The sequence below is a fragment of the Pseudophryne corroboree genome, chromosome 5 (genome assembly GCF_028390025.1).
Source record: "Pseudophryne corroboree isolate aPseCor3 chromosome 5, aPseCor3.hap2, whole genome shotgun sequence".
Classification (NCBI taxonomy): Eukaryota; Metazoa; Chordata; class Amphibia; order Anura; family Myobatrachidae; genus Pseudophryne; species Pseudophryne corroboree.
Window position 1 is genome coordinate 681,034,786 of NC_086448.1, and position 22,919 is coordinate 681,057,704.

General features: G+C 43.2%; 1 protein-coding gene across 5 annotated transcripts in view; it reads right to left on the bottom strand.

The window, feature by feature from the left end:
• The window catches only part of CA8 (carbonic anhydrase 8), a 282,420-nt gene that overhangs the window by 86,916 nt on the left and 172,585 nt on the right, over window positions 1-22,919 (bottom strand). For 4 of the 5 annotated variants that reach the window (XR_010177875.1, XR_010177874.1, XM_063923773.1 and 1 more), the window contains exons 6-8: window positions 18,152-18,200; window positions 10,339-10,383; window positions 5,014-5,126 (exon numbers count right to left, since the gene is read on the bottom strand). Coding sequence is in view for 3 of the 5 variants with exons in the window: in XM_063923773.1 (XP_063779843.1) it covers window positions 5,014-5,126; window positions 10,339-10,383; window positions 18,152-18,200 (207 nt within the window). In the remaining 2 variants the exon portion in view is untranslated. The remainder of the gene's footprint in view (window positions 1-5,013; window positions 5,127-10,338; window positions 10,384-18,151; window positions 18,201-22,919) is intronic. The other variant, XM_063923774.1, reaches the window with a different exon arrangement.

Here is a 22,919-nt window from a genome sequence, read left to right on the forward strand (position 1 = left end):
GAAATTTTTTAGCAGTTGGGCAAAACCATGTGCACTGCAGGGGGTCAGATATAACATTTGCAGAGAGAGTTAGATTTGAGTGGGTTATTTAATTTCTGTGCAGGGTAAATACTGTCTGCTTTATTTTTACACTGCAAATTAGATTGCAGATTGAACACACCACACCCAAATCTAACTCTTTCTGCGCATGTTATATCTGCCTCCCCTGCAGTGCACATGGTTTTGTCCAATTGCTAAAAAAAATCCTGCTGCGATCAACTTGGAATTACCCCCAATGGGTGAGATAAAACTCAAATTTTTTCGGAATGTAAGGCCCCTACTGTCAGTTGTACTGGAGGGGTCCGATAAGTAATTACCCCATTAGAGAGTGGACCACGTCTAGTCCGTGCATAGTGATAGGTCTATCTAATTGAAGCTGCGGAACTCCCAAAGCCTGAGCCCAAGCAAGATCCATAAAGTTCCCAGCAGCTCCGCTGTCAATGAAGGCTGAAACAAATGAACTGAGACTTCCAAAATAAATTTTTACAGGAACTAACAAGGAATCATTTGAGGAGATTAACTGCAGGCCCAAGTGAACCCCCTCACAATTCACTTGGTCAGAGTGTTTCCCTGTTTATTTGGCAGTTACGCGCAACATGTCCCTTGCCACCACAATATAAGCAGAGTCCTGAATTTAGCCTTCTGGCTCTTTCTTCTGGGGACAGCCGGGAGAGACCCACTTGCATGGGCTCCTCGACTTCCTCAGGGAGAGCATACACACATGGACTAGACCTGAAATTAGCCCCCCTTTCAGCCCTCCGCTCTCAGAGACGACGATCAATTTTAATAGCAAGCTCCATGAGCTTATCTAAAGTCTCCAGAGCTGGATACTGAAGGAGACTATCCTTGATTACTTCAGACAGACCGAGGCGAAACTGACTGCGCAGGGCGGGATCATTCCAGCCACAGTCGTTCGACCAATGGCGAAACTTTGTACAATATGCCTCTGCTGGATTTTTACCCTGTTTAAGTGCACGCAGGTGGCTCTCAGCCGATGCTTCCCTATCTGGGTCATCATACAAAAGGCCTAATGACTTAAAGAAGGCATCTACTGTTTGCAAGGCTGCATCGTCGGATTTCAAGCCAAAAGCCCAGGTCTGTGGATCGCCTTGAAGCAAAGACATCACTATGCCCACCCGCTGAGACTCAGTACCTGAGGACTGGGGCCTTAAACGAAAATAAAGTTTACAGGCTTCCTTAAAATTAAAGAAATATTTTCGGTTACCCGAAAAGCGGTCAGGAAGGTGCATCTTTGGTTCAGGAATCATACCCGGGGAGGCTCGTAAAAGATCTTCCTGCGATCTCACCCGAAGGGTAAGATCCTGAACCATCTGAGTGAGTTCCTGAATCTGATTGGCCAAAAGCTGGCTGGGATTCTGTCCTAGCACTGCCGGATTCATGAGGACTGAATTTCAAGGCCACCCTGGTAAAAATAACAGATTTTTGATTTTTATTTTTTTTGGGCCGGTGATAATGTTACATTCTCTGTGCTCCGAACGTAAAGTACTGAGTGGGTAAGTCCCGAGCACAGGAATGTGACGCTGAAATAAGGACAAAGTAAAGCATTACCCCTAGAACCCTAACTCCGTTGTTCCACCCATGTGGTCAGTCTACGCCTGCGAGACTATGTGTTCTTGGGCCCACGGCAGCCGAGTTTGAAGGGCGGATTAGGTCTGCCCAACTCTAGTGCCCCCCGGTCTTAATATGAGACAAGGCGTAAACTGAGACTGGATGGGAACAAGGGGACCTCTAACTAAACAAACACAGAGCTAGGGGTTACTACTGAACTAAAAACTAAACGTATGTGCGGCACGGTACACTGTCCACACCCTACACGGCACCACCGTGTACCGGGGAGGACAGCTGGGGCGGAGACCTCAGCAAAAACACCAGAAACAAATATAACGCAAATACTACGGCCTAAGCCGCGAGACGCGTCAACCACCGCTACTCACAACACCGGGGGAAACAACCGCAGGAGAACGAGAATCCCGAGATCACAGACACCGGTTTCCACTGACTGGAGGGCTGGAAGGACTCCAATGACAAGCCTCTAAACACCTGGACACAGGAATACTGGAACAAGGATGACTGGATAACTGAACACCAGACAGGGAATTCTCCAGAGCAGGAACAGCTCACAGGAAGCTATCACCGGCATCTGTGTAAGGCACTGAAGGAGAATATAACAGGTCCCTGTACCAATAGCTGCAGAGAACCTAATTTGAAAATGTCGTGCAGCTGCCCTGCTGCACGACCACATGCTGACAGGTGCTAATTTAATTACCTGGCAACGGGGAACGTGGTCCATCTGTGGCGTCCCCGTTGCCAGGGTGCCGGCGGGTGAGTGCGCACAGTGTCCTGGCGTTGCCAGGCGCCGTGCGGGGAGCAGGGGAAGACGCTGTGGACATGACACGCCGGGAACTGGCGCGAGCCGCCGCGTCAAACAATATCCAACTAGAATTGTTGAAACAGCTAAGAAAAAGACAAATAATACAAGTAGAGAAGAGCTGTTGACATATAGAGATAAATAAAAACAAAAAGAAGGGGAACACCATCTGAATTTCATTACTACGTACAATGCCGGGGAACATAAAATTGACCAAACTTTGAGGAAACATTGGCATATTTTAAAACTGGATCCAGTACTGAAACCGATACTACCAGAACGGCCAAGAACTATTTATAGAAAGGCGAAGAACCTGAAAGACATTTTAGCCCCGAGTATGTTAAGACCAGTACAAATGGAACAATCAGAAAATTGGATAAAAACATGTGGCTTTTTCAGATGCATTCATTGTTGTATCTGTAAATATGCCCACAAAGATGGTAAGAAGTTCCAGAACTCAAGCTGCTCAGAAACTTATAAAATTAGGGACCTGATTAACTGCTCCACAAACTATGTGGTCTACTGCCTAGAATGTACCTGTAGGTACAAATATATTGGAAAAACTAAGAAAGCATTGAGAATTAGAATACAGGAGCACATCAGGGCAATAAAGAATAAAATGTAAAATCACTCAATTCCAAAGCATTTTAATAAGTATCATCAATCCAATCCTGATTTTGCTACCTTTAAAGCGATAGAACATATAAAGATAGGACCGAGGGGTGGCGATAGAGACAAAAAATTAGCCCAAAGGGAAATGTATTGGATACATACTTTAAATATCCTTATACCCCAAGGGCTTAATGAGTATTATGAGCTAGCCCCGTTCCTGTAAGAAACTTTTATGTACCTCTCATTTTTATACCTTTACCTGATATTTCTTATGCACTTTAAATTTTATATCCTGGATTTCATATGTACTTTTTATATCTCTTATTTGTTTATATTATCATACTGTAGTTCTATCTATATCTATATTTCTCACCATGTGAATATGTGTATGTAGTTATATGTGTACACATTTGACAGGCGAAGCGATGCATCTGAACTAATGCCTAATAATAGAGAGGAAATGTTACTCTCTAAAACACTTTTGAACAATTTGCAATAGATATTGTGTGGATTATAAGATATACATGTATATTGATACTTTTTATGCACTTTGAAAATGCTGCGGCTGATCCCGCGGTACGAGTCTCCTTTCAGCTGTATGTTGCTAGGGGAACCAGTGACGCGTGCATATCTCATTGAGAATGACGCGCTAGGAAATATCTCGCGGTGCCTCCACTGGAACTTGGTATCCATGGCAATGTACACATTCAAGTGAGTAGTGACGCGCTTGGTCACGCTCCGAGATCCCGCAAGACCCTCCTTCATTCTCGCGCAAGCGCAGTGCGGACTACCGGAAGCGATCCGGGGCACGGTTCTCTTCAGAGTCCACCTGTGGGGTATATAAGTTTTTCAGATGCACTGCTCGCCATCTAATGACCCCTGAGGAAGTCCTTGTACCTATAACGGGACAAAACGCGTTGGGTAGATGACCTCAGACCTCTCACTCTGCTATGCATGATGCAGATAAGCACTTTATTTTTTAAAATTGTACGAGTTTAATTCATTGTTGTATGTTGTATGTAATAAATGTATAAAACGTTATCACACCATCAGGAGCCTCTTTTCCCCCTATGTGGAAGAATTTTCCTTTTTTCTTGGTTTCAAGGGCTTCCAATGTGAGGGACGACTATAGGGACTCCAGTGGTGACGCAATTTGAGTTAATGGAGATCCACTCCCAACTGGACAATCAGCATAGTGGACTGTTACGAACTACGTTATAAAATCTCCACCTTGCTCACTTTTGCTAGGGAAGTCTGCCAGATGCAGGTGGTTATCCCACTCACTTGTTCAGGAGGACTACTTGACTACTCAGATTTCACTTGATGCAATATAAAAGCATTTTACTGTAGAGCTGATACAGCCGAGTCGCACCCAGGATTTGTACATAGACTGGCGGGCTGACCCAGCTTATTGCCGGGTTGGTGACATCACTGCTGGCACGTCCCAAGGTTGTGCTTGGAGATGAGGTGATCTCCAAGCGCAGCCTCTTCCTTTTCAGTGAATGAGTGCTGGGTTGCATCAACCCGGATAATCTGTTCACACTGCACTGCAAGCAAGGTTGAACACGTGTCCAACCCCGCTCGCTACCTGAGTTGAAATACCAGGTCACTCAAGATGGGTTATTTCAACTGGCTCCTTTCAGACTGAACTGCATTCTGGGTTGCTGCGCATTCACGTGCAATAATCTCTGAAAGGGGTGTTGGTCAACTTTGTGCATTCTTAGACTACTAATATCAGTTATGTATAAAAATGGAAGTTGATTTTGGGAAATAAACCTGGAGAGTATACATTCAGCAAACATTTTATTATTCAGCAATACATATTAATATTTAAAACATAACTCTGAAAAGTATACCTTCAGCAAAAGTATTACCAATTAAAAAACACGTAACTTACACAGTTTAAGATTATCACTTGTAGTAAAGACTCACAGTATGTGAATGCAATAAATACATAAAAGGTCAGTACTTGCCTGAGTTTGGGACACTGTCAAAGGGTATCGGAATAATATCCACGTAACGCCTTCACTGCAAGGTGGCATTGTAAGAGATCCTTCATATACCCAGTAGTCACGGAGAAGGGGATCTGGTTTTGTTATAAATTAAAAAAGATTATTTTACACTTAAATTAATCTAAAAATAAGGTAGAATTTCTCTGTCACAACAATATTCACTTGCTTAGCTTGTAAAAACACAAAGACATGAACAATCTGTAGTCAAAATTGCAGCATGGTCAAACAAACCCAAATCATTGCAGGGACATTACAATCCAGTACTACAAATTTGAGGAAAAATGCATGCTTTATTAGAGCTTTGTTGCAGGATAAATTGAGGGCAGTAATAAATCTGGGAGATGCTGTGTATACGGTAGAGATGAGGGAATTTGGATGGAAATTGCAATCTATTAGAATTTTGAGGCGGAATAGTCTGATTTGCAGGGGAGCGCATTTCTGGTGATATAGGGGTAAATGTATGAAGCAGTGATAAGAGTGGAGAAGTGAGCCAGTGGAGAAGTTGCCCATGGCAACCAATCAGCACTGAAGTAACATTTATAATTTGCACACTATAAAATTATACAGAGCAGCTGATTGGTTGCCATGGGCAGCTTTTCCACTGGCTCACTTCTCTACTCTTATCACTGCTTCATACATTTAACCCTTAGTCTTAGGACATGATTCTGAGTTGCCTGCAGTGATTGCAAGTTCTATGTGACTATTTGGGCATATTCAGAGTCATATGTACAGTATCTAACTATCTATTCAATTGCACCACCCCAAACCCTCCTGCTGCAGTACCTGCTGTCATTACTAGTAATGGTGCTTACACCTACCTTATGCTTGGTGCAAAAGATGCAACTAAAAACGGGGGTGCACAACCTATACCCAAAACTCAGAATAGCTTGCAGCTCTGGCTACACCCCCATAAAAAAAACTTCTTTTACTTCTCTTACTACTCTTGCGCAGTTACCACCCGGTAACATTCAACCATCGGTGAAATTGTATCCACTATAAGTTGCACACAGTATGTCGGCTACGGTGCATGCGCAGTTTGCTGCATTCGAGGTTGCATTTGTACTTGTGTGCAGCTCAGAATCTGTCCGGAAGTGTTCTATTTTCACTTAGCCATTCAGTATGATAGAATATAAATATATTTCTGTGAATACAAAAGGGACCATCAGGTCAATTTGTTTAGCTCTACTGCACAGTTGGGGTGTAATAAGAGAGAAGCCCGACTGGAACAAAAACATTAGGGGAGCTGTGGGCGGAAGAAATATAATAAGGTGAATGCTGCAGACAACAGAGAAATTGGTGAAATTCCACAGACAATTTTAGAACGAGGGGATATTGCATCAAACAGGTTTGATGGTTTCGCTTTTCTCTAGTATAAGGGCAGTTTGCTGTTATCTGAGCACGATGGTGAACACAGGGCCTAATTCAGAGATGGATGCAGTTCGTAAAGCAGCTGCGTCTTTGGACGTAGCTGCTGTAAGGAAAATATGCAATGCAACCTGTGTAAATAGACGCATCTGTGATCCTCTGCTGTGTCCGAAGATGCAGCATAGGATCACTTGCGTGAACATCGGCCATGTGAGTAAACCTCAAGTTACTCTGGAAGGCCAGGAAATTCACTCTGTCGAGACAATAAAAGCCTCATTGGAAGACGCAGACCCTGGCCTCGGTACGCCTACAAAATGGGGATGACTCACTCCCATTTTATAAAATGGTCTCCATCGCTAACCCCCTCCCCACCCCGAAATGGCCGCAGCATGTCAATCATGTGGCAGCTTTGGGGCCACTGCATGTGACGACAGAGGACCCATTCTGAGCATGCACAGCATTACAAACATTGGATATGTACACAAACCTTCAGGCTTGCAAACATCTCTGAATCAGGCCCATACTGTAGTTCATAGATGAAAACCAAACAAAGGTTGATGAGATATGTACACTTCGTACGTATGGTCTGTCATTCCTTATGTAATGTCAGGTAAGTGTGTGTATATACATATATATTCAATTGCAATGTAGTATTTTCAGAATGGGGAGCACTGCAAGTGTGTAACTCCAGGCTAATCATGGAACAGATTGTCCTGAATTTGTTCAGAAAGAATAACCATGCATGTTGGTTTTACAATATGTGGTGTCTCAGTATAATGTATCTGTAATGCCTTGTTAATAAACTCCACTATTACTATTGTTCTTGTTTGTAGGGTCCTAAATTCCACACTACATTATTCATGTTTTGTTTTAGTATTTACTGGAGATTGCTGCAGTACAGGGGCATAAATACAGAAGACAGTCACCTCAAAATGCCAGCCCTGAAAGGGGCACACTTTTCTCCTCCATTACTCCAGGTTCTGCTTCACGTGCCACAGAACCGGAATGAGCAGGGAGCCCAGAGAGCTTGTGCCATCGCCCTCCCTCTCCCTATCTGGGCTCTGCTATGGTGGTTGTAGTGAATGTGGTGAGGGAAGGGTGAATGTGAATGTAATCTGTAGGAGGCAGGGCATCTCCCACAGCAGCAGACACCGATGGGGCTTCCTCTTAAGTGTACACTCCCCCCATCAAACATCCCCTCCTTGCAGCTGTACAGGCAGCGGCAGCCACACAGGGAGTCTATGCTCCCCTTAGTATACAGGTTGAGTATCCCTTATCCAAAATGCTTGGGACCAGAGGTATTTTGGATATCGGATTTTTCCGTATTTTGGAATGATTGCATACCATAATGAGATATCATGGCAATGGGACCTAAATTTAAGCACAGAATGCATTTATGTTTTATATGCACCTTATACACACAGCCTGAAGGTAATTTTAGCCAATATTTTTTATAACTTTGTGCATTAAACAAAGTGTGTCTACATTCACACAATTCATTTATGTTTCATATACACCTTATATACACAGTCTGAAGGTCATTTAATACAATATTTTTAATTACTGTGTGTATTAAACAAAGTTTGTGTACATTGAGCCATCAGAAAACAAAAGTTTCACTATCTCACTCTCGCTCAAAAAAGTCCGTATTTCGGAATATTCCGTATTTCGGATATTTGGATATGGGATACTCAACCTGTATGACCTGGACGGGGCCTATGTAACAAGCCTGGGTCCAGGTAATTAGTACCGAAACCCCTAGTATTTAGCCGCCCCTGGGGAGAGTGTGTGTCTGAGTGCTGCTGGGACCGGGTGTTTGTAGTATGAACTTTCACCCCTGCTGTAGCAAGTAACTTATCAACCAAATGGCAATAAAGAGCACTATCATTCAAACTATATTTATTGCTGCTATTAGTAGCCTAGAATGTAATAGGATTAACAAAAAAATAGTACATGCTTCTGTGTGTTTTGCTAATATGCTACTTATATATGAAATCATGTGAAGGCACAATAATAAACACGGTGAAATGACCACCATTAAAATGTGTTTGCCCCTATAATATTTCCCATTTCCCACTTCTTGCTGTCAGCGTTGGTGGTGCCACCTAAGAGGTACATGGAAATGTTTCCCTATGTATTAAACATACTAATATTTGCTCATATGCAGGTGATCTAAGCTTTTCCAGCATTCATAATATCAGGGGATTTAGAAGGTGGGATAATTTGTTATGTAGTTAATATCCCGGATGTCGTGATCCCAGCGGTAAGAATACCGACGCTGGGATCCCAACCACCAAGAATGACGACAGCTGCGCCAGGGCTATTCCCACTCGTGGATGTACATGACACCCATAGAGTGGGAATAGAACCCATGGCGAACACAGCGTGCCACCGAGGCCTCAAGGGGCTTTCTAGTGCTTGCCCCGCTGACGGCATTCTGGTGGGCAAGATCCTGGCTTCGGTATTCTGACCGCCGGGATTTCACTCGCCGGGATTCTATACCCAACCTGATCAGTCAGTATACACAAATGCATGAGCTTCGAGGCCCTAGATAAACTATAATCAATATCAGATGCAGACCATACTTTTAATGTAATTTACAAAGGGAAATATTCATAACTCTCAACATTAGGAAAATGTGAATCAGGATACCAGAGTGTAGCTGCATTATATTGGGCATGACTATGCCCCCACAGATATGTAACATACCACTACCATACAGTATTAGGGCTTTTCATAGGTCTGGAGTAAGGTGAAGCTAGCTAGGTACAGATCAGAGGATATTATTTCAGTATAGCCCAACCACTGGTAATAAATACAACTTGTTGTGACTAGATAAAACTTTATTTTTGCAGGAACTAAACAGCAGACATCTACACTGGGTATCTTTCTCCGCAAAGCGAAAGGGTGATGGCATGCAACACATAAAAAATAGAACAACAGTTATCAATTACAATTTTTCTAAAACTGGCAAAGTAGTTTAGGAGGCTTTGTTACTTTCCGTCCTCCACTTCTAAGATACACAATGGATAACAGTCTGACCATACTAACTAATCTGTTGGCTGCAATATATTATTCTGTAGCAAGGGGTAGGCAAGAAGCACCTGTAACACAGTAACTTCGTTCTGCAAGGCTGTACTAGGATGTGTAGTATAGTCCCATGTGTAATGGGGTGTAATCCGATACCTGTGCTCCAGATTCACCTCCTCAGCTCCCCAACTAGACTGCGCTCCTGCCACCTACATGCGCAGCTCTGCTGCTGTTTACAATCTGTCAAAGTCGAAAAATATTGTAATGCATACCCCATGTACTAACCCCACACACATGCCCGCTGCGCGTGCACTTATTCCGCCGTGCGGGCGCATATCCGCAATTTGCGTAAAGTAGCTCCCCACGGCCATGCGCCTTAGCGCGTGGTATGCGCATTTACAGTAGAGTTTGTGAACGCATAGAGGGTTATTAGAACATTACATATTTAACCCAAATAGTGTACATTTTAGATATAGCTCCCTTGTACCACATCAGCAAGTATCAACAGTTTAAATGGTTCCAGGACTCAGGGATTCACCTTTGCTTGATAGGAAGGGTCAGACTAAGGTTAGAAGGTGATGTCTAGTATCCAGCTGTAGGGTATTTCAAGAGTAACATTCCGGTGTTGGTTAGAGAAAGATCGCATGTTCCTGCGTATAGTTATGTGCAGAAGTAGAATATAGGTATAAACTGTATTTACTGTATATTATGTATGTGGAGGGAAAGAGAATGAAACTCAGTCACACATAAATTAAATCTTCCAGAGACTAAAATACAATGGCCTTATTTACACTAAGCTTTGAGATTCTATGAAGAGGGCAGACACCTTTGTTTACTAACATAGGCAAGTTTCTATTTAAAACAATGAGTACTGAATTGTCATTGTCTCACCTGAAAGGAAGGGACAAACAGGGTGACAATGCCCAGGAGCCGAAGCTGTTTAGAAAATCAGAAACAATAGCTAACCACAACAAGACCAGACAGATAGGAATTTAAGATATTAACATTCCTAGTCTAAAACCCATGGAAATATAGGTGTTCATATATATATATATAATATATATTTTATATATATATATATATATGAATGAATAAATATATAACTCCTAACAAATTGTAATAGCAGGAGTATGTGTGTACGTATGTATATATATATATATATATATATATATATATATAGAGAAAAAGGTACAGGTGCGCTGGTGATCCTATAATGAGAGTTTGTCAGTCCACAGTGAATGAATCCCTGGGCTGTAGCACTGGTGTAACCAACACCGCTGCAAATCTCCAAATGAAGCTCAGAACTCCTTGAGCAAATTGTGTCTGGAAAAAATCAGGAGAATGCGCCCATAGTGCAGATAAATTTATTTCACACATAAATTAAAAACAGGACATTCCATGGATTATAAAAGACTCGTACCATAAAAGACCCACTCTTTGGGCCAGTTAAAACACATGAAACAATCCACCAGGCTATCCACCAAACCTGCTGCAGTCAAAGACCGGACCATGCACCGCGCCGGTAGAAGCCGAACTCGTCAGGTCACTCACAGTGAAGCAGCCGGGATGTGTGAGCCGGGTGGGAGAAGACGCACGTCTGGCAAGCCCCGCCTCTACGCGTTTCGTAGTTACTTCGTCAGGAGGCTGGCTTGTCAGACGTAATGGGAGCTATATATATCACAGCAAGATATTTTACAAGCTGTATCCACTAATTAGCAGCAGGAGAACCAAGGAGGAGAACCAATATAACTGCTGCTAATTAGTGGATACAGCTTGTAAAATATCTTGCTGTGATATATATAGCTCCCATTACGTCTGACAAGCCAGCCTCCTGACGAAGTAACTACGAAACGCGTAGAGGCGGGGCTTGCCAGACGTGCGTCTTCTCCCACCCGGCTCACACATCCCGGCTGCTTCACTGTGAGTGACCTGACGAGTTCGGCTTCTACCGGCGCGGTGCATGGTCCGGTCTTTGACTGCAGCAGGTTTGGTGGATAGCCTGGTGGATTGTTTCATGTGTTTTAACTGGCCCAAAGAGTGGGTCTTTTATGGTACGAGTCTTTTATAATCCATGGAATGTCCTGTTTTTAATTTATGTGTGAAATAAATGTATCTGCACTATGGGCGCATTCTCCTGATTTTTTCCAGATATATATATATATATATAAAACGTTAATGCAGTCCCCTGGGTGTAGCTATGTACACTCAATCACCCTCCAGGGACCAGGCGGCACTTCACGGATTTTTTAAGAAAAATAGCTTTTATATATACATATGGTCAAAAATTCAATACATAGTGCAAAAGCAAAACCTGGTAAAATAAGATGAAAAAATGCATGACTGTGAATTAATAATCAAACTAGTGTGTAAGTTAATGACAGTTAAAAATCTAAGACACACGCAGGTATTATCCCTTGTGCGATATGTGGACACAATATTTACATCTACTCATCTATAGAACATATTGACATGTTAAAATTAGATGTTATAAGTCATCTTAATATGAAGAGATATGATAAGTAACATTGTGTGTGAAAACAACCTGTTATAAAAAGCTGCTCTGTTCTTTAACTTATCTGCTGCACATGCTATCCGCAGCTGCAAGCTATCTTAATATCCAGGTAAACTAATATACTGATAATAATGATCTCAACCGCTAAACGTCATACGGAGCATGTTTTAAACACCTACATCTGAACATGGTATACCTGCAGTTTAGTATATAATTGTACGCCAGCCATCTATATCATGTATACTTATGCTATTGCACATGCGCTGCTATATCATAAAAAGCAGCTTAAACCCAGGTTTTCATTAAGACCCCTGGGATGGATGGTGTCAAGCCTATGAATCCATCGTGCCTCAAGTTGTAATAATTTTTTTGGTCTGTTACCACCACGCTGTGACACTGGGACCTGGTCCACGATCTTATAGCGCAGCGAGGTGAGGCTATGTCTACTCTGGGCAAAATGCCGTGCGACCGGTTGCTCACTAGTGCCGGACTGTAACCGGTCTGACATTGACGGACTTGTTTTCCACCAACTCACGAATGAAATTATGTTTTATAGCAATGTGCTTAGACCGTCCATGATGCTTTGTGCTACAAGAAAGATCAATTGCTCCCTTGTTATCACACTTTATGTTGATGATCTCACTGTGGTAAGGAAGATCTAATTTGCATAAAGTCTCTCTTATACAAAGCCCTTCTTTTGAAGTTTCTGTGAGCGCCATGTACTCTGCCTCTGTTGTAGAAAGAGCAACTGTGGGTTGTTTACTACTTGCCCAACTTACGGCTGTCAGTGCAAACAGGTATCCAGTATAAGAATGTCTATCATCCTTATCTGATCCCCAGTCGGAGTCACAGAATACTTTTAAGCTGGTATATGATGATCTTGTGAATTTCAGCTTTAGTGAATTTGCACCTTTGAGGTACCTTAGTATTCTATTTACTGCAATCGAGTGTTGTATCCCAGGATTATTTGCATACTGGCTTGCCCAACACACTGCATGTGTGATGCCAGGACGTGTCCCAATGCTTGCAAACATCAAACTACCAATGGCATTTTGATAAGGGATTTCTTGCATTTCTTCTATCTCCTTTCTGCTGCTTGGTGACATGGCCTTGACCATCTTTGTACTTTTATCAATGGGAGTACTTACTGGTTTTGCATCTGTCATTCCGTACTTGGAAATTATTGCATAATGTTCAGGTGGTTCCATGTAAAATTTCCTTAATCAATTCTCCAACCAAAGTCTACCTGATATAACAGTAGATCATGTAGTGTAGCAACAGCAATCACTAAAGGTGCTATGCCTTGCGACTGGGGAGTAGATCTCTCTGTAATCGATTCCATACTTCTCGGTATATCCCTTGTCAACAAGGCTGATTTTGTAACGAGCTACTGTCCCGTCTGCGTTCAACTTCTTGCAGAAAACCCACTTGTTCTTAATCATTTTACGGTCGCCTGATCTATCAACCATAGTTCATGTACTGTTATCATTTAGTGCTGACAGTTCTGTGTCAATTGCTGAATTCCAGTCTGTCCAATTACTACTTGACTTTGCTTCCTGTATTTTTTGAGGTTCACAGTAAGCTACTGTATGTTTGCATACTCCTCACTGTATTTCTTGGCTGGAATACTTTTGTTGCTCCTCGTGGAACTTCTGTTCTCTGACTTGTTGTCTGCTCAGACTCAGACACGCTTTCTGCTGCCTGTACATCTAATAATACATTTTGTTGTTGCTCCACTGCTCCAGTTAGTGGTGCTGTCTCATAGAATACCACATCTCTGGATTTAAGAAGACGTTTACTTGTAACATCTCAAAGTCTGTATACTTTGCTTTCGTCGCAGTATCCAAGCATTATACATTCTATGGATTTTGGATCTAGCTTTCTCCTTTTCTCCTTTGGTATATGTGCAAAAGCTTTGCTCCTGAAGACAGGAAGATGACTGATACTTGGCTTTTTCCTGGACCACACCTCCAGTGGCTTTTTACCTTTGACGGCCACTGTAGGTGCATGATTCTTTAGGTATACTGCAGTAGATACTGATTCTGCTCAAACTTTTTTTCCAGGCCAGCATCACGTAACATAGTCCGTGCTCTCTCAACAATTGTGCAGTTTGCCTGCTCATTCACGCCATTCTGTTCCAGTGTATAGGCAATTGTTAACTGAAGCTTTATGCCATATTTCCTAAGGAATGCAGCTAAGACTTTGTTATCATATTCTCCACCGTTATTTGATCTCAGGATCTTTAGTTTCAAACCTGTCTGATTCCCCACCAGGTTTTTGTACTCCACAATTTTGTTGACAACTTCACTCTTCGTCTTAAGAAAGTACATGTGTGTCATTCTTTTGGCGTCATCAATGAGTCATGAAATACCTGTAGCCACTGATTGATTCTTCCTCCATGGGACCACACACATCTGTGTGCACTAGAGCTAGCGGTGTCTCTGCTCTACTAACTGACTTCGGAAATGGGTTGCGAGTTTGCTTGCCTTTTATGCAACTCTCACACATGGGTCTTTCAGCGTTGCTCACGGTGATCCCTGTTACCATTCCATCTAGCAGTTTCTGGACATTGTCATAACCCAGATGACCCAAGCATTTGTGCCACAGCTCCATTGACTGTTTCTCCTCAGTAGCCATCATTGCAGTACACTCCTCCGTGTCCAGTACATATAGTTGGTTGCACAGGGTTGTTGAAGCAATAACAGTCCCTCTTTTAGTATGCACCATACATATGCCCTTCTGAAATTGGACTCTGTAGCCTTTCTTTTCTAGGACGCTGATAGCAATGAGATTACTTCCTAAATCAGGCACGTACAACACATCTTGGATATCTGTAACAACTGTCTCACCTCCAATTCTTAAATGTACTGTGATTGTCCTAGCTTGTAATACAGTACGGGCCTTATTTCCAATCCCTGTATCTGTAGTGGGAACACACAGTGTTAAAGAATTGAACCAATGCTTATGGCAACTGAAATGTCTAGTGGCCCCCGAGTCCATGTACCAGCAATCTTTCCTGTGACTGCTTCATTCAATACTGACTCATTTGGATTGTCATGCTGCTTCTGCACACCACTGGAATTTCTCTTTCTGCAATCTGAAGCTTCATGTCCTATCTTGTGACATACAAAACACTTGAATTTGTGCTTTCTGGACTTTGTGGCCCTTGTGATCAAGGCAGAAACCTCAGCAATGGTCTCGACAGGAATACGTTCTTGAAACTGCAGCAACTTGGCTCTTAAATCTCCGCTGTCAGTTTACTGTCATTTGACTCTAACACAACCACAAAAAAAAATCAAATTCTGGCATCAGATTCTGTAACATAGCCATTGCAACTTCTTCCTCGTCCACCTGTGTCCCCACAGATGCCAACTGCTGAGCTATCGACAATAACTTATCAATGTAATCGTTCATGTCCTTGCAGGCACTCAGTTTCGTTCCATATAGAATGAGTCTTAAACTTATCCTTCTCATTAGACCTTTATCTGTGTATGCATTTTGCAGGGCTGTCCACATGTCCTTAGCTGGCATTTTCCTACTGACTATTGAAATAGACATGCTGCTCCACAGCTAAACCTATCATCCCGATTGCTCTGTCTACGTCATCTGGGTTTGGACCTGCTCCAGGGTCTATAGTAACCTTCCACAACTATTCCCGCTTAAGCTGCATCTCCATGGCAAACTTCCATATGGCATAGTTCTCTGAACCTTTCAGCTTAGCAAAGTTCATGCTGTATCCTGTATTATACATACTTTCTACACTTGTATAAAATGTCACTGTAAACTGTGTCACTGTGATTATTTACCAGCACTCAGGGAGTTAATCTTCAAGTACATGTGGGTCTGGGCACGGGACTGGGCCCACAACCTGTTGGCAGAGTGTTCTGGGCTATCCGGTGCAGTGACGTCAGTCCACACACTTTGTGACTTAAACAGTAATGGAGGTTTATTTAGTTAACACAGGTGACTCAGATGTACTGTAACACTGATATTGGTAATCAGAAGCCCATATACCACACAAGGTAACAGAATTAGGTAGTGTTACTTATCAGGAGATGTCTGTGGTGGTAAAGCATGGAGGACTGCACACCCGTGCAGTCTGACTCCCAATGTAGAGAAGATGATGCGGTGCCCGGCTAAGTGTCAGCACTGGAGCTGGGATGCATGCACTGGAACACTGTGAGTCTCTGTAGCTGAGATCTGCTCCCAGTCTCAGCTCCGCACACTTGTACACCAGGACTCTATCTTAGTCTCTCTGTGTTTGGTCGCTTCCTGTTTTAAAGTTATGGACAATAAAATTTATTTAGTATAAAAATGGACCATCAGGAAACAACTCAATCCTAGACAAAGGGCTTGTAAGCCTGAAACGCGTTGGAGCGAGTACACTCACGGAGGAAGCTGAGAGGAGTGATGTTATCACCAAGTACCACGGAAGTGAGCAGCTGCGAGGAGGGAACCAGGGCCGGACGATTGTTGGTGAGCCGCAAACAGCGGCTCTCGCAAAGGTAGGGAGAGCAGGGAGAGTTAGGCTGCTATTGAAGTACCTACTTAAAACCACCAAACCCAGACCACACAACGGAAACCATCCTCAAATTATAAATACACCAATTACCTCCAATTTCAAGTATTTCTCAAAGGAGCTGTATACATTAATTTTAACCCTATTCCTTTATAGGTATGAGCATTCATTAACTGATAAGCACTTCCTTTTTTATATAATTCTATTGTTTATGTTTTATTGAAGCTGCTAATATACATACAAGCGCGGTATAAATTATATAAATAGTCTCTCTGTGTGTCACACTCTCCTCACTCTCTCCCTGAGATGGAGAAACAGGAACTTACATCCTATAACTCTGCCTCCGAGTGACTCCTAGCACTAGAGGTCTAACACTAGGGGATGCACTCATAGACTGATACATAGGAGACAGGTACAGAGCGTACCATATCCTAACATCACAGATATACTTAGTCCCCAGTGGGCATACAGAGCTCCTTTCATTGCTGCAACAGTTAAAATAACTTTAAACCTCACTGATATCAGGATGAACATGCCAAATGTGAGACAGCAGGACAGTACCCTCAAATCAGTGCTGTCCTTCCAATTCAGGATGGTTGGGAGGTATGCAAAAATTACCTTGAATCTATTGTGCTGTACCATCTCCATTGTGCAAGTGCCATTTGTAACAAAGTGCATATGATTGTGGTGCAAATTGGTTGTGGTTGCATAGTAGCTGAAATTTGTGCAGGCTGAAAGGAGGAATTAATATGGTTGAGGTGAGGAGTTAGGCAGGCAGAGGTGAGGAGTTAGGCAGGCAGAGGGGAGCAGTTAGGCAGGCTGACGGGTGAAGTTAGGCAGGCTGAAAGAAGGAATTAACATGGCTGTGGTGAAGAGTTAGGCAGGCAGAGAGGAGTTAGGCAGGCTGAGGGAAGGCGTTAGGCAGGCTGAGGGAAGGAGTTAGGCAGGCTGAAAGGAGGAATTAATATGGCTGAGGTGAGGAGTTAGGCAGGCAGAGGGGAGGAGTTAGGCAAGCTGAGGGGTGGAGTTAGGCAGGCTTAAAGGAGGAATTAATTAGCCTGAAGGGAGGAGTTAGGCAGGCTGAAGGCATTCATTGCCAATTATAGAGCAGGCACACATGTGCACCTCATTTTGTGACCATTATAAAGTGTAGTGTGACACGATTTATCATACACGAGATGATAAATATTAAGATTCTAAAGGCTCAATAAAATTAGGCATGAATTATGCCCACAAGTATGCCACGCCCACAATAGGTACTGCTGAACTTGTGTATTTTTGTTTGCGGTCTCTTATCGCAGCATATAAACTTCTATGAGTCTGATGCAAGATCGGACCACGAGGGGGGCAAGTTCCCTCGTATGTAATTGTAGTGACCCCTAAGACCTATACTTCAGTAACACAGTGACTTTGGTGTGATGTCTACGCCGCAAACAAAACAGCCATCCACAAGAACAGTTGCTGAGGTCTGTGCCATTTATACAGTCTGTTGTTTATAGTTTCAAGATAAATATGAACAACCTGTAAATTCCCATTAACGTGTAACAAAAAGAGGGAAAGTGCATAAACAAGTAAATCACTATCACAAATGAAATGGTACTGCAGTTTGAAAGTTAGACTTAAGAGCTATTCAGTTACTTTTATATAAACTGCAACTAATAAACTTGGCTTACCTGGTAATAATGTGTTGGGGTTAAAACAAGGAACAGTTTTAGATTTTCCCTGTAAAATAAATGACAGGTAAAAGTTAAAAATATCTGTAAAATACAGCATGCTGACCAATCAGTGAGTGCAGTCTGTAGCCCTTGAACTGAAGGACAATGTTCCTCACAAGTTTGGTAATTATACTATCTGTAGTATACTCTCTTTTATCTATTTGGTAAGTCTGACAGCAAGGTCATATTATTCATTTGTTATTGTTTTAGTACAAGGATACAAGATATGAAAATAGCTGATATTTCACATTTTGTAACATATTTCAAGGTTTGTATTATGTGTTCCTGTAAGTACAGTAGGGTGTAAAATAGGTCCCTAACTACAATCCTACCTAATGAATAATAAGACATATCTTCTCTCAATCTGTTCAATATATAAAATAATTGTGTATATTAACATGGATATTGGTGGTGATTCAGATCTTATCGCTGCTGTGCGTTTTCGCATATGCACCGCTATGTGCATGCGCATCGGAGATAAACAACGGGCATCGACGGTCAGCGACGGGATGGTGCTAAAAATCCGAATGCATGGGCGTTTGCAAGGTGATTTGCTGGAAGAGGCCGTTTGTGGGTAGCAACTGACCATTTACAGGAAGTGTCTGGAAAAACGCAGGCGTGTCCAAGCGTTTTCAGGGAGGTCACTGTAGGAGTAAGTCCTGGGCTGCGCAGAGCCTGCACAAAGTGGAATTTTGCAGCTCTACGTACACATGTGATCGCACACTTGCACGGCAAATTTACACTCCCCATGGAGGCGGCGACTATCCGAATACAGGACAGAAAAACTTTGCAGCCCAGCGATTTGTAAAAAAAAAATGATATACAGACTAAATCAACAAAATAGACAAATGGAGTGTGGTATATTCTGTTGACATTCAAAATGTAATCATTCATTAGATTGACATGTCTTAAGTGGCCTGGGCTCCCCAAAGGCTTAATCCTGCCTTGGCATACTCCGGTGCATTATGGGAGCTGGTGATACAGCAGGTTCATACTAAAGATACATTTGGTGAACGTAGCTGCTGAATATTAGTGCTTTTCTCATGGGAATGATGATGCATTTACCATAATGTTGAAAGAATAAATTGTTCTAGGAAGATTTGAAAAAAACTTTTGACCAACACCTCTCATTGTGTTCAGGTGAGTCCAAAGGTTTCCTCAAACATATATGAAAAAATTACATTTGTTTTTGATTGATGAAGTCTCCTTGCTCCGTGGCGCCGTGACCAGTATTCCGCATGGAATTCTGATGAAAATGTCCCACCCAAAATGGCTGCTGCCTTAGAGGAGACAGACGCTAGAGGACCTACTGGAAAAATCGCAAAACTACAACTCCACAAGGCCAATTCATATGACAGGTCCTTCCCCTCCACCGCTAAAATGCGAGCGCATTGGTTAGCTGTGGAGGCTGTCACCAGGCTGCCATGTTTTGGGTTGCAGCAGCTGCGTGTGACGTCACGCACCCGCCATGGCCTGCCTCACAAATGGTCCAGACACACATCCATTGTCCGGACCGAGCCCCCCAATGCCACATGGACACCCACAAAATGCCACGTCGACACTGCTGCCCACCCCGCAACACCAATGCCTGTCAATCAGGCAGAGGCATTCGCATAAGTGAGATGCCGTTGCATCTCACACAGCATTCATAGTGCAGCTCCTGAGCACGTGCACACTGCACAGGGGCTTCAGTATGATGCGTCTCATACTGAATTAGGCCCAAGGTCCATTACTTATTTCAAACTAGCTGTGAAGATTAAAAAAATTCTCAAGTGCTACTTGTAATTGTTCCACTCAACTAATTACTTACTGTGTTAGAAAGTATTGGGTACACATATATTTACATGTGGTAGAGAAAGACAAATACAGTATATATACAGTATATGCCTATACTGTATATGAAGCAGGAGGTACTCACAAGAAAAAATTACTTTGGATTTATTAATTTTTACATACAATTAGAGGTTTTAAGTACACAATAGTTCTTTATCAAGATTTTGAAGAATGGATCGAACAATGCACTGGAAACATTCCTTAGAGATTCTGGTCTATGTTAGTTGATGGCTGCATGTTATTGAGTTTGAAAATCGATGGGTCCTCCCAAATTTTTAACCACCCCCAGACAATTAAGGATAGGCTGGTAGTAGATACATTGAGGGGAGAAAGAGCATGCCACCTCCTCCAGGGCTGTGGAACCGAGGGTTGAAGTGAGGGGGAACAGGGTAGGATTCAGTTCTGTCACCTGTAATGGCGTGGAACTAGTTCTGCCTCCACCAAGGCCCTGCACAGTAATTCCAACAGAATAGTCTGCCACGCCACCCAAGTCAATAGACGATGCGGGAGGCACTAGTATCACTGATGAGCTGCAGCCACCTCTCCCTTCCTCAGGTCCTGGTTGCTCCATGATACTCTGTCTGTGACCCACCCTCTTTAGAGATGTGCACCGGAAATTTTTCGGGTTTTGTGTTTTGGTTTTGGATTCGGTTCCGCGGCCGTGTTTTGGATTCGGACGCGTTTTGCCAAAACCTCCCTGAAACTTTTTTGTCGGATTCGGGTGTGTTTTGGATTCGGGTGTTTTTTTACAAAAAACCCTCAAAAACAGCTTAAATCATAGAATTTGGGGGTCATTTTGATCCCATAGTATTATTAACCTCAATAACCATAATTTACACTCATTTTCAGTCTATTCTGAACACCTCACACCTCACAATAATATTTTTAGTCCTAAAATTTGCACCGAGGTTGCTGGATGGCTAAGCTAAGCGACACAAGTGGCCGACACAAACACCTGGCCCATCTAGGAGTGGCACTGCAGTGTCAGGCAGGATGGCACTTCAAAAAAATAGTCCCCAAACAGCACATGATGCAAAGAAAAAAAGAGGCGCACCAAGGTCGCTGTGTGACTAAGCTAAGCGACACAAGTGGCCGACACAAACACCTGGCCCATCTAGGAGTGGCACTGCAGTGTCAGACAGGATGGCACTTCAAAAAAAATAGTCCCCAAACAGCACATGATGCAAAGAAAAAAAAAGGTGCACCAAGGTCGCTGTGTGACTAAGCTAAGCGACACAAGTGGCTGACACAAACACCTGGCCCATCTAGGAGTGGCACTGCAGTGTCAGACAGGATGGCACTTCAAAAAAATTGTCCCCAAACAGCACATGATGCAAAGAAAAAAAGAGGCGCAACAAGGTCGCTGTGTGACTAAGCTAAGCGACACAAGTGGCCGACACAAACACCTGGCCCATCTAGGAGTGGCACTGCAGTGTCAGACAGGATGGCACTTCAAAAAAATTGTCCCCAAACAGCACATGATGCAAAGAAAAATGAAAGAAAAAAGAGGTGCAAGATGGAATTGTCCTTGGGCCCTCCCACCCACCCTTATGTTGTATAAACAGGACATGCACACTTTAACGAACCCATCATTTCAGCGACAGGGTCTGCCACACGACTGTGACTGAAATGACTGGTTGGTTTGGGCCCCCACCAAAAAATAAGCAATCAGTCTCTCCTTGCACAAACTGGCTCTACAGAGGCAAGATGTCCACCTCATCATCATCCTCCGATTCGTCACCCCTTTCACTGTGTACATCCCCCTCCTCACAGATTATTAATTCGTCCCCACTGGAATCCACCATCTCAGATACCTGTGTACTTTCTGGAGGCAATTGCTGGTGAATGTCTCCACGGAGGAATTGATTATAATTCATTTTGATGAACATCATCTTCTCCACATTTTCTGGAAGTAACCTCGTACGCCGATTGCTGACAAGGTGAGCGGCTGCACTAAACAATCTTTCGGAGTACACACTGGAGGGAGGGCAACTTAGGTAGAATAAAGCCAGTTTGTGCAAGGGCCTCCAAATTTCCTCTTTTTCCTGCCAGTATACGTACGGACTGTCTGACGTACCTACTTGGATGCGGTCACTCATATAATCCTCCACCATTCTTTCAATGGTGACAGAATCATATGCAGTGACAGTAGACGACATGTCAGTAATCATTGGCAGGTCCTTCAGTCCGGACCAGATGTCAGCACTCGCTCCAGACTGCTCTGCATCACTGCCAGCGGGTGGGCTCGGAATTCTTAGCCTTTTCCTCGCACCCCCAGTTGCGGGAGAATGTGAAGGAGGAGCTGTTGACGGGTCACGTTCCGCTTGACTTGACAATTTTCTCACCAGCAGGTCTTTGAACCTCTGCAGACTTGAGTCTGCTGGAAAGAGAGATACAACGTAGGTTTTAAATCTAGGATCGAGCACGGTGGCCAAAATGTAGTGCTCTGATTTCAACAGATTGACCACCCGTGAATCCTGGTTAAGCGAATTAAGGGCTCCATCCACAAGTCCAACATGCCTAGCGGAATCGCTTTGTTTTAGCTCCTCCTTCAATGTCTCCAGCTTCTTCTGCAAAAGCCTGATGAGGGGAATGACCTGACTCAGGCTGGCAGTGTCTGAACTGACTTCACGTGTGGCAAGTTCAAAGGGTTGCAGAACCTTGCACAACATTGAAATCATTCTCCACTGCACTTGAGTCAGGTGCATTCCCCCTCCTTTGCCTATATCGTGGGCAGATGTATAGGCTTGAATGGCCTTTTGCTGCTCCTCCATCCTCTGAAGCATATAGAGGGTTGAATTCCACCTCGTTACCACCTCTTGCTTCAGATGATGGCAGGGCAGGTTCAGGACTGTTTGCTGGTGCTCCAGTCTTCGGCACGCGGTGGCTGAAT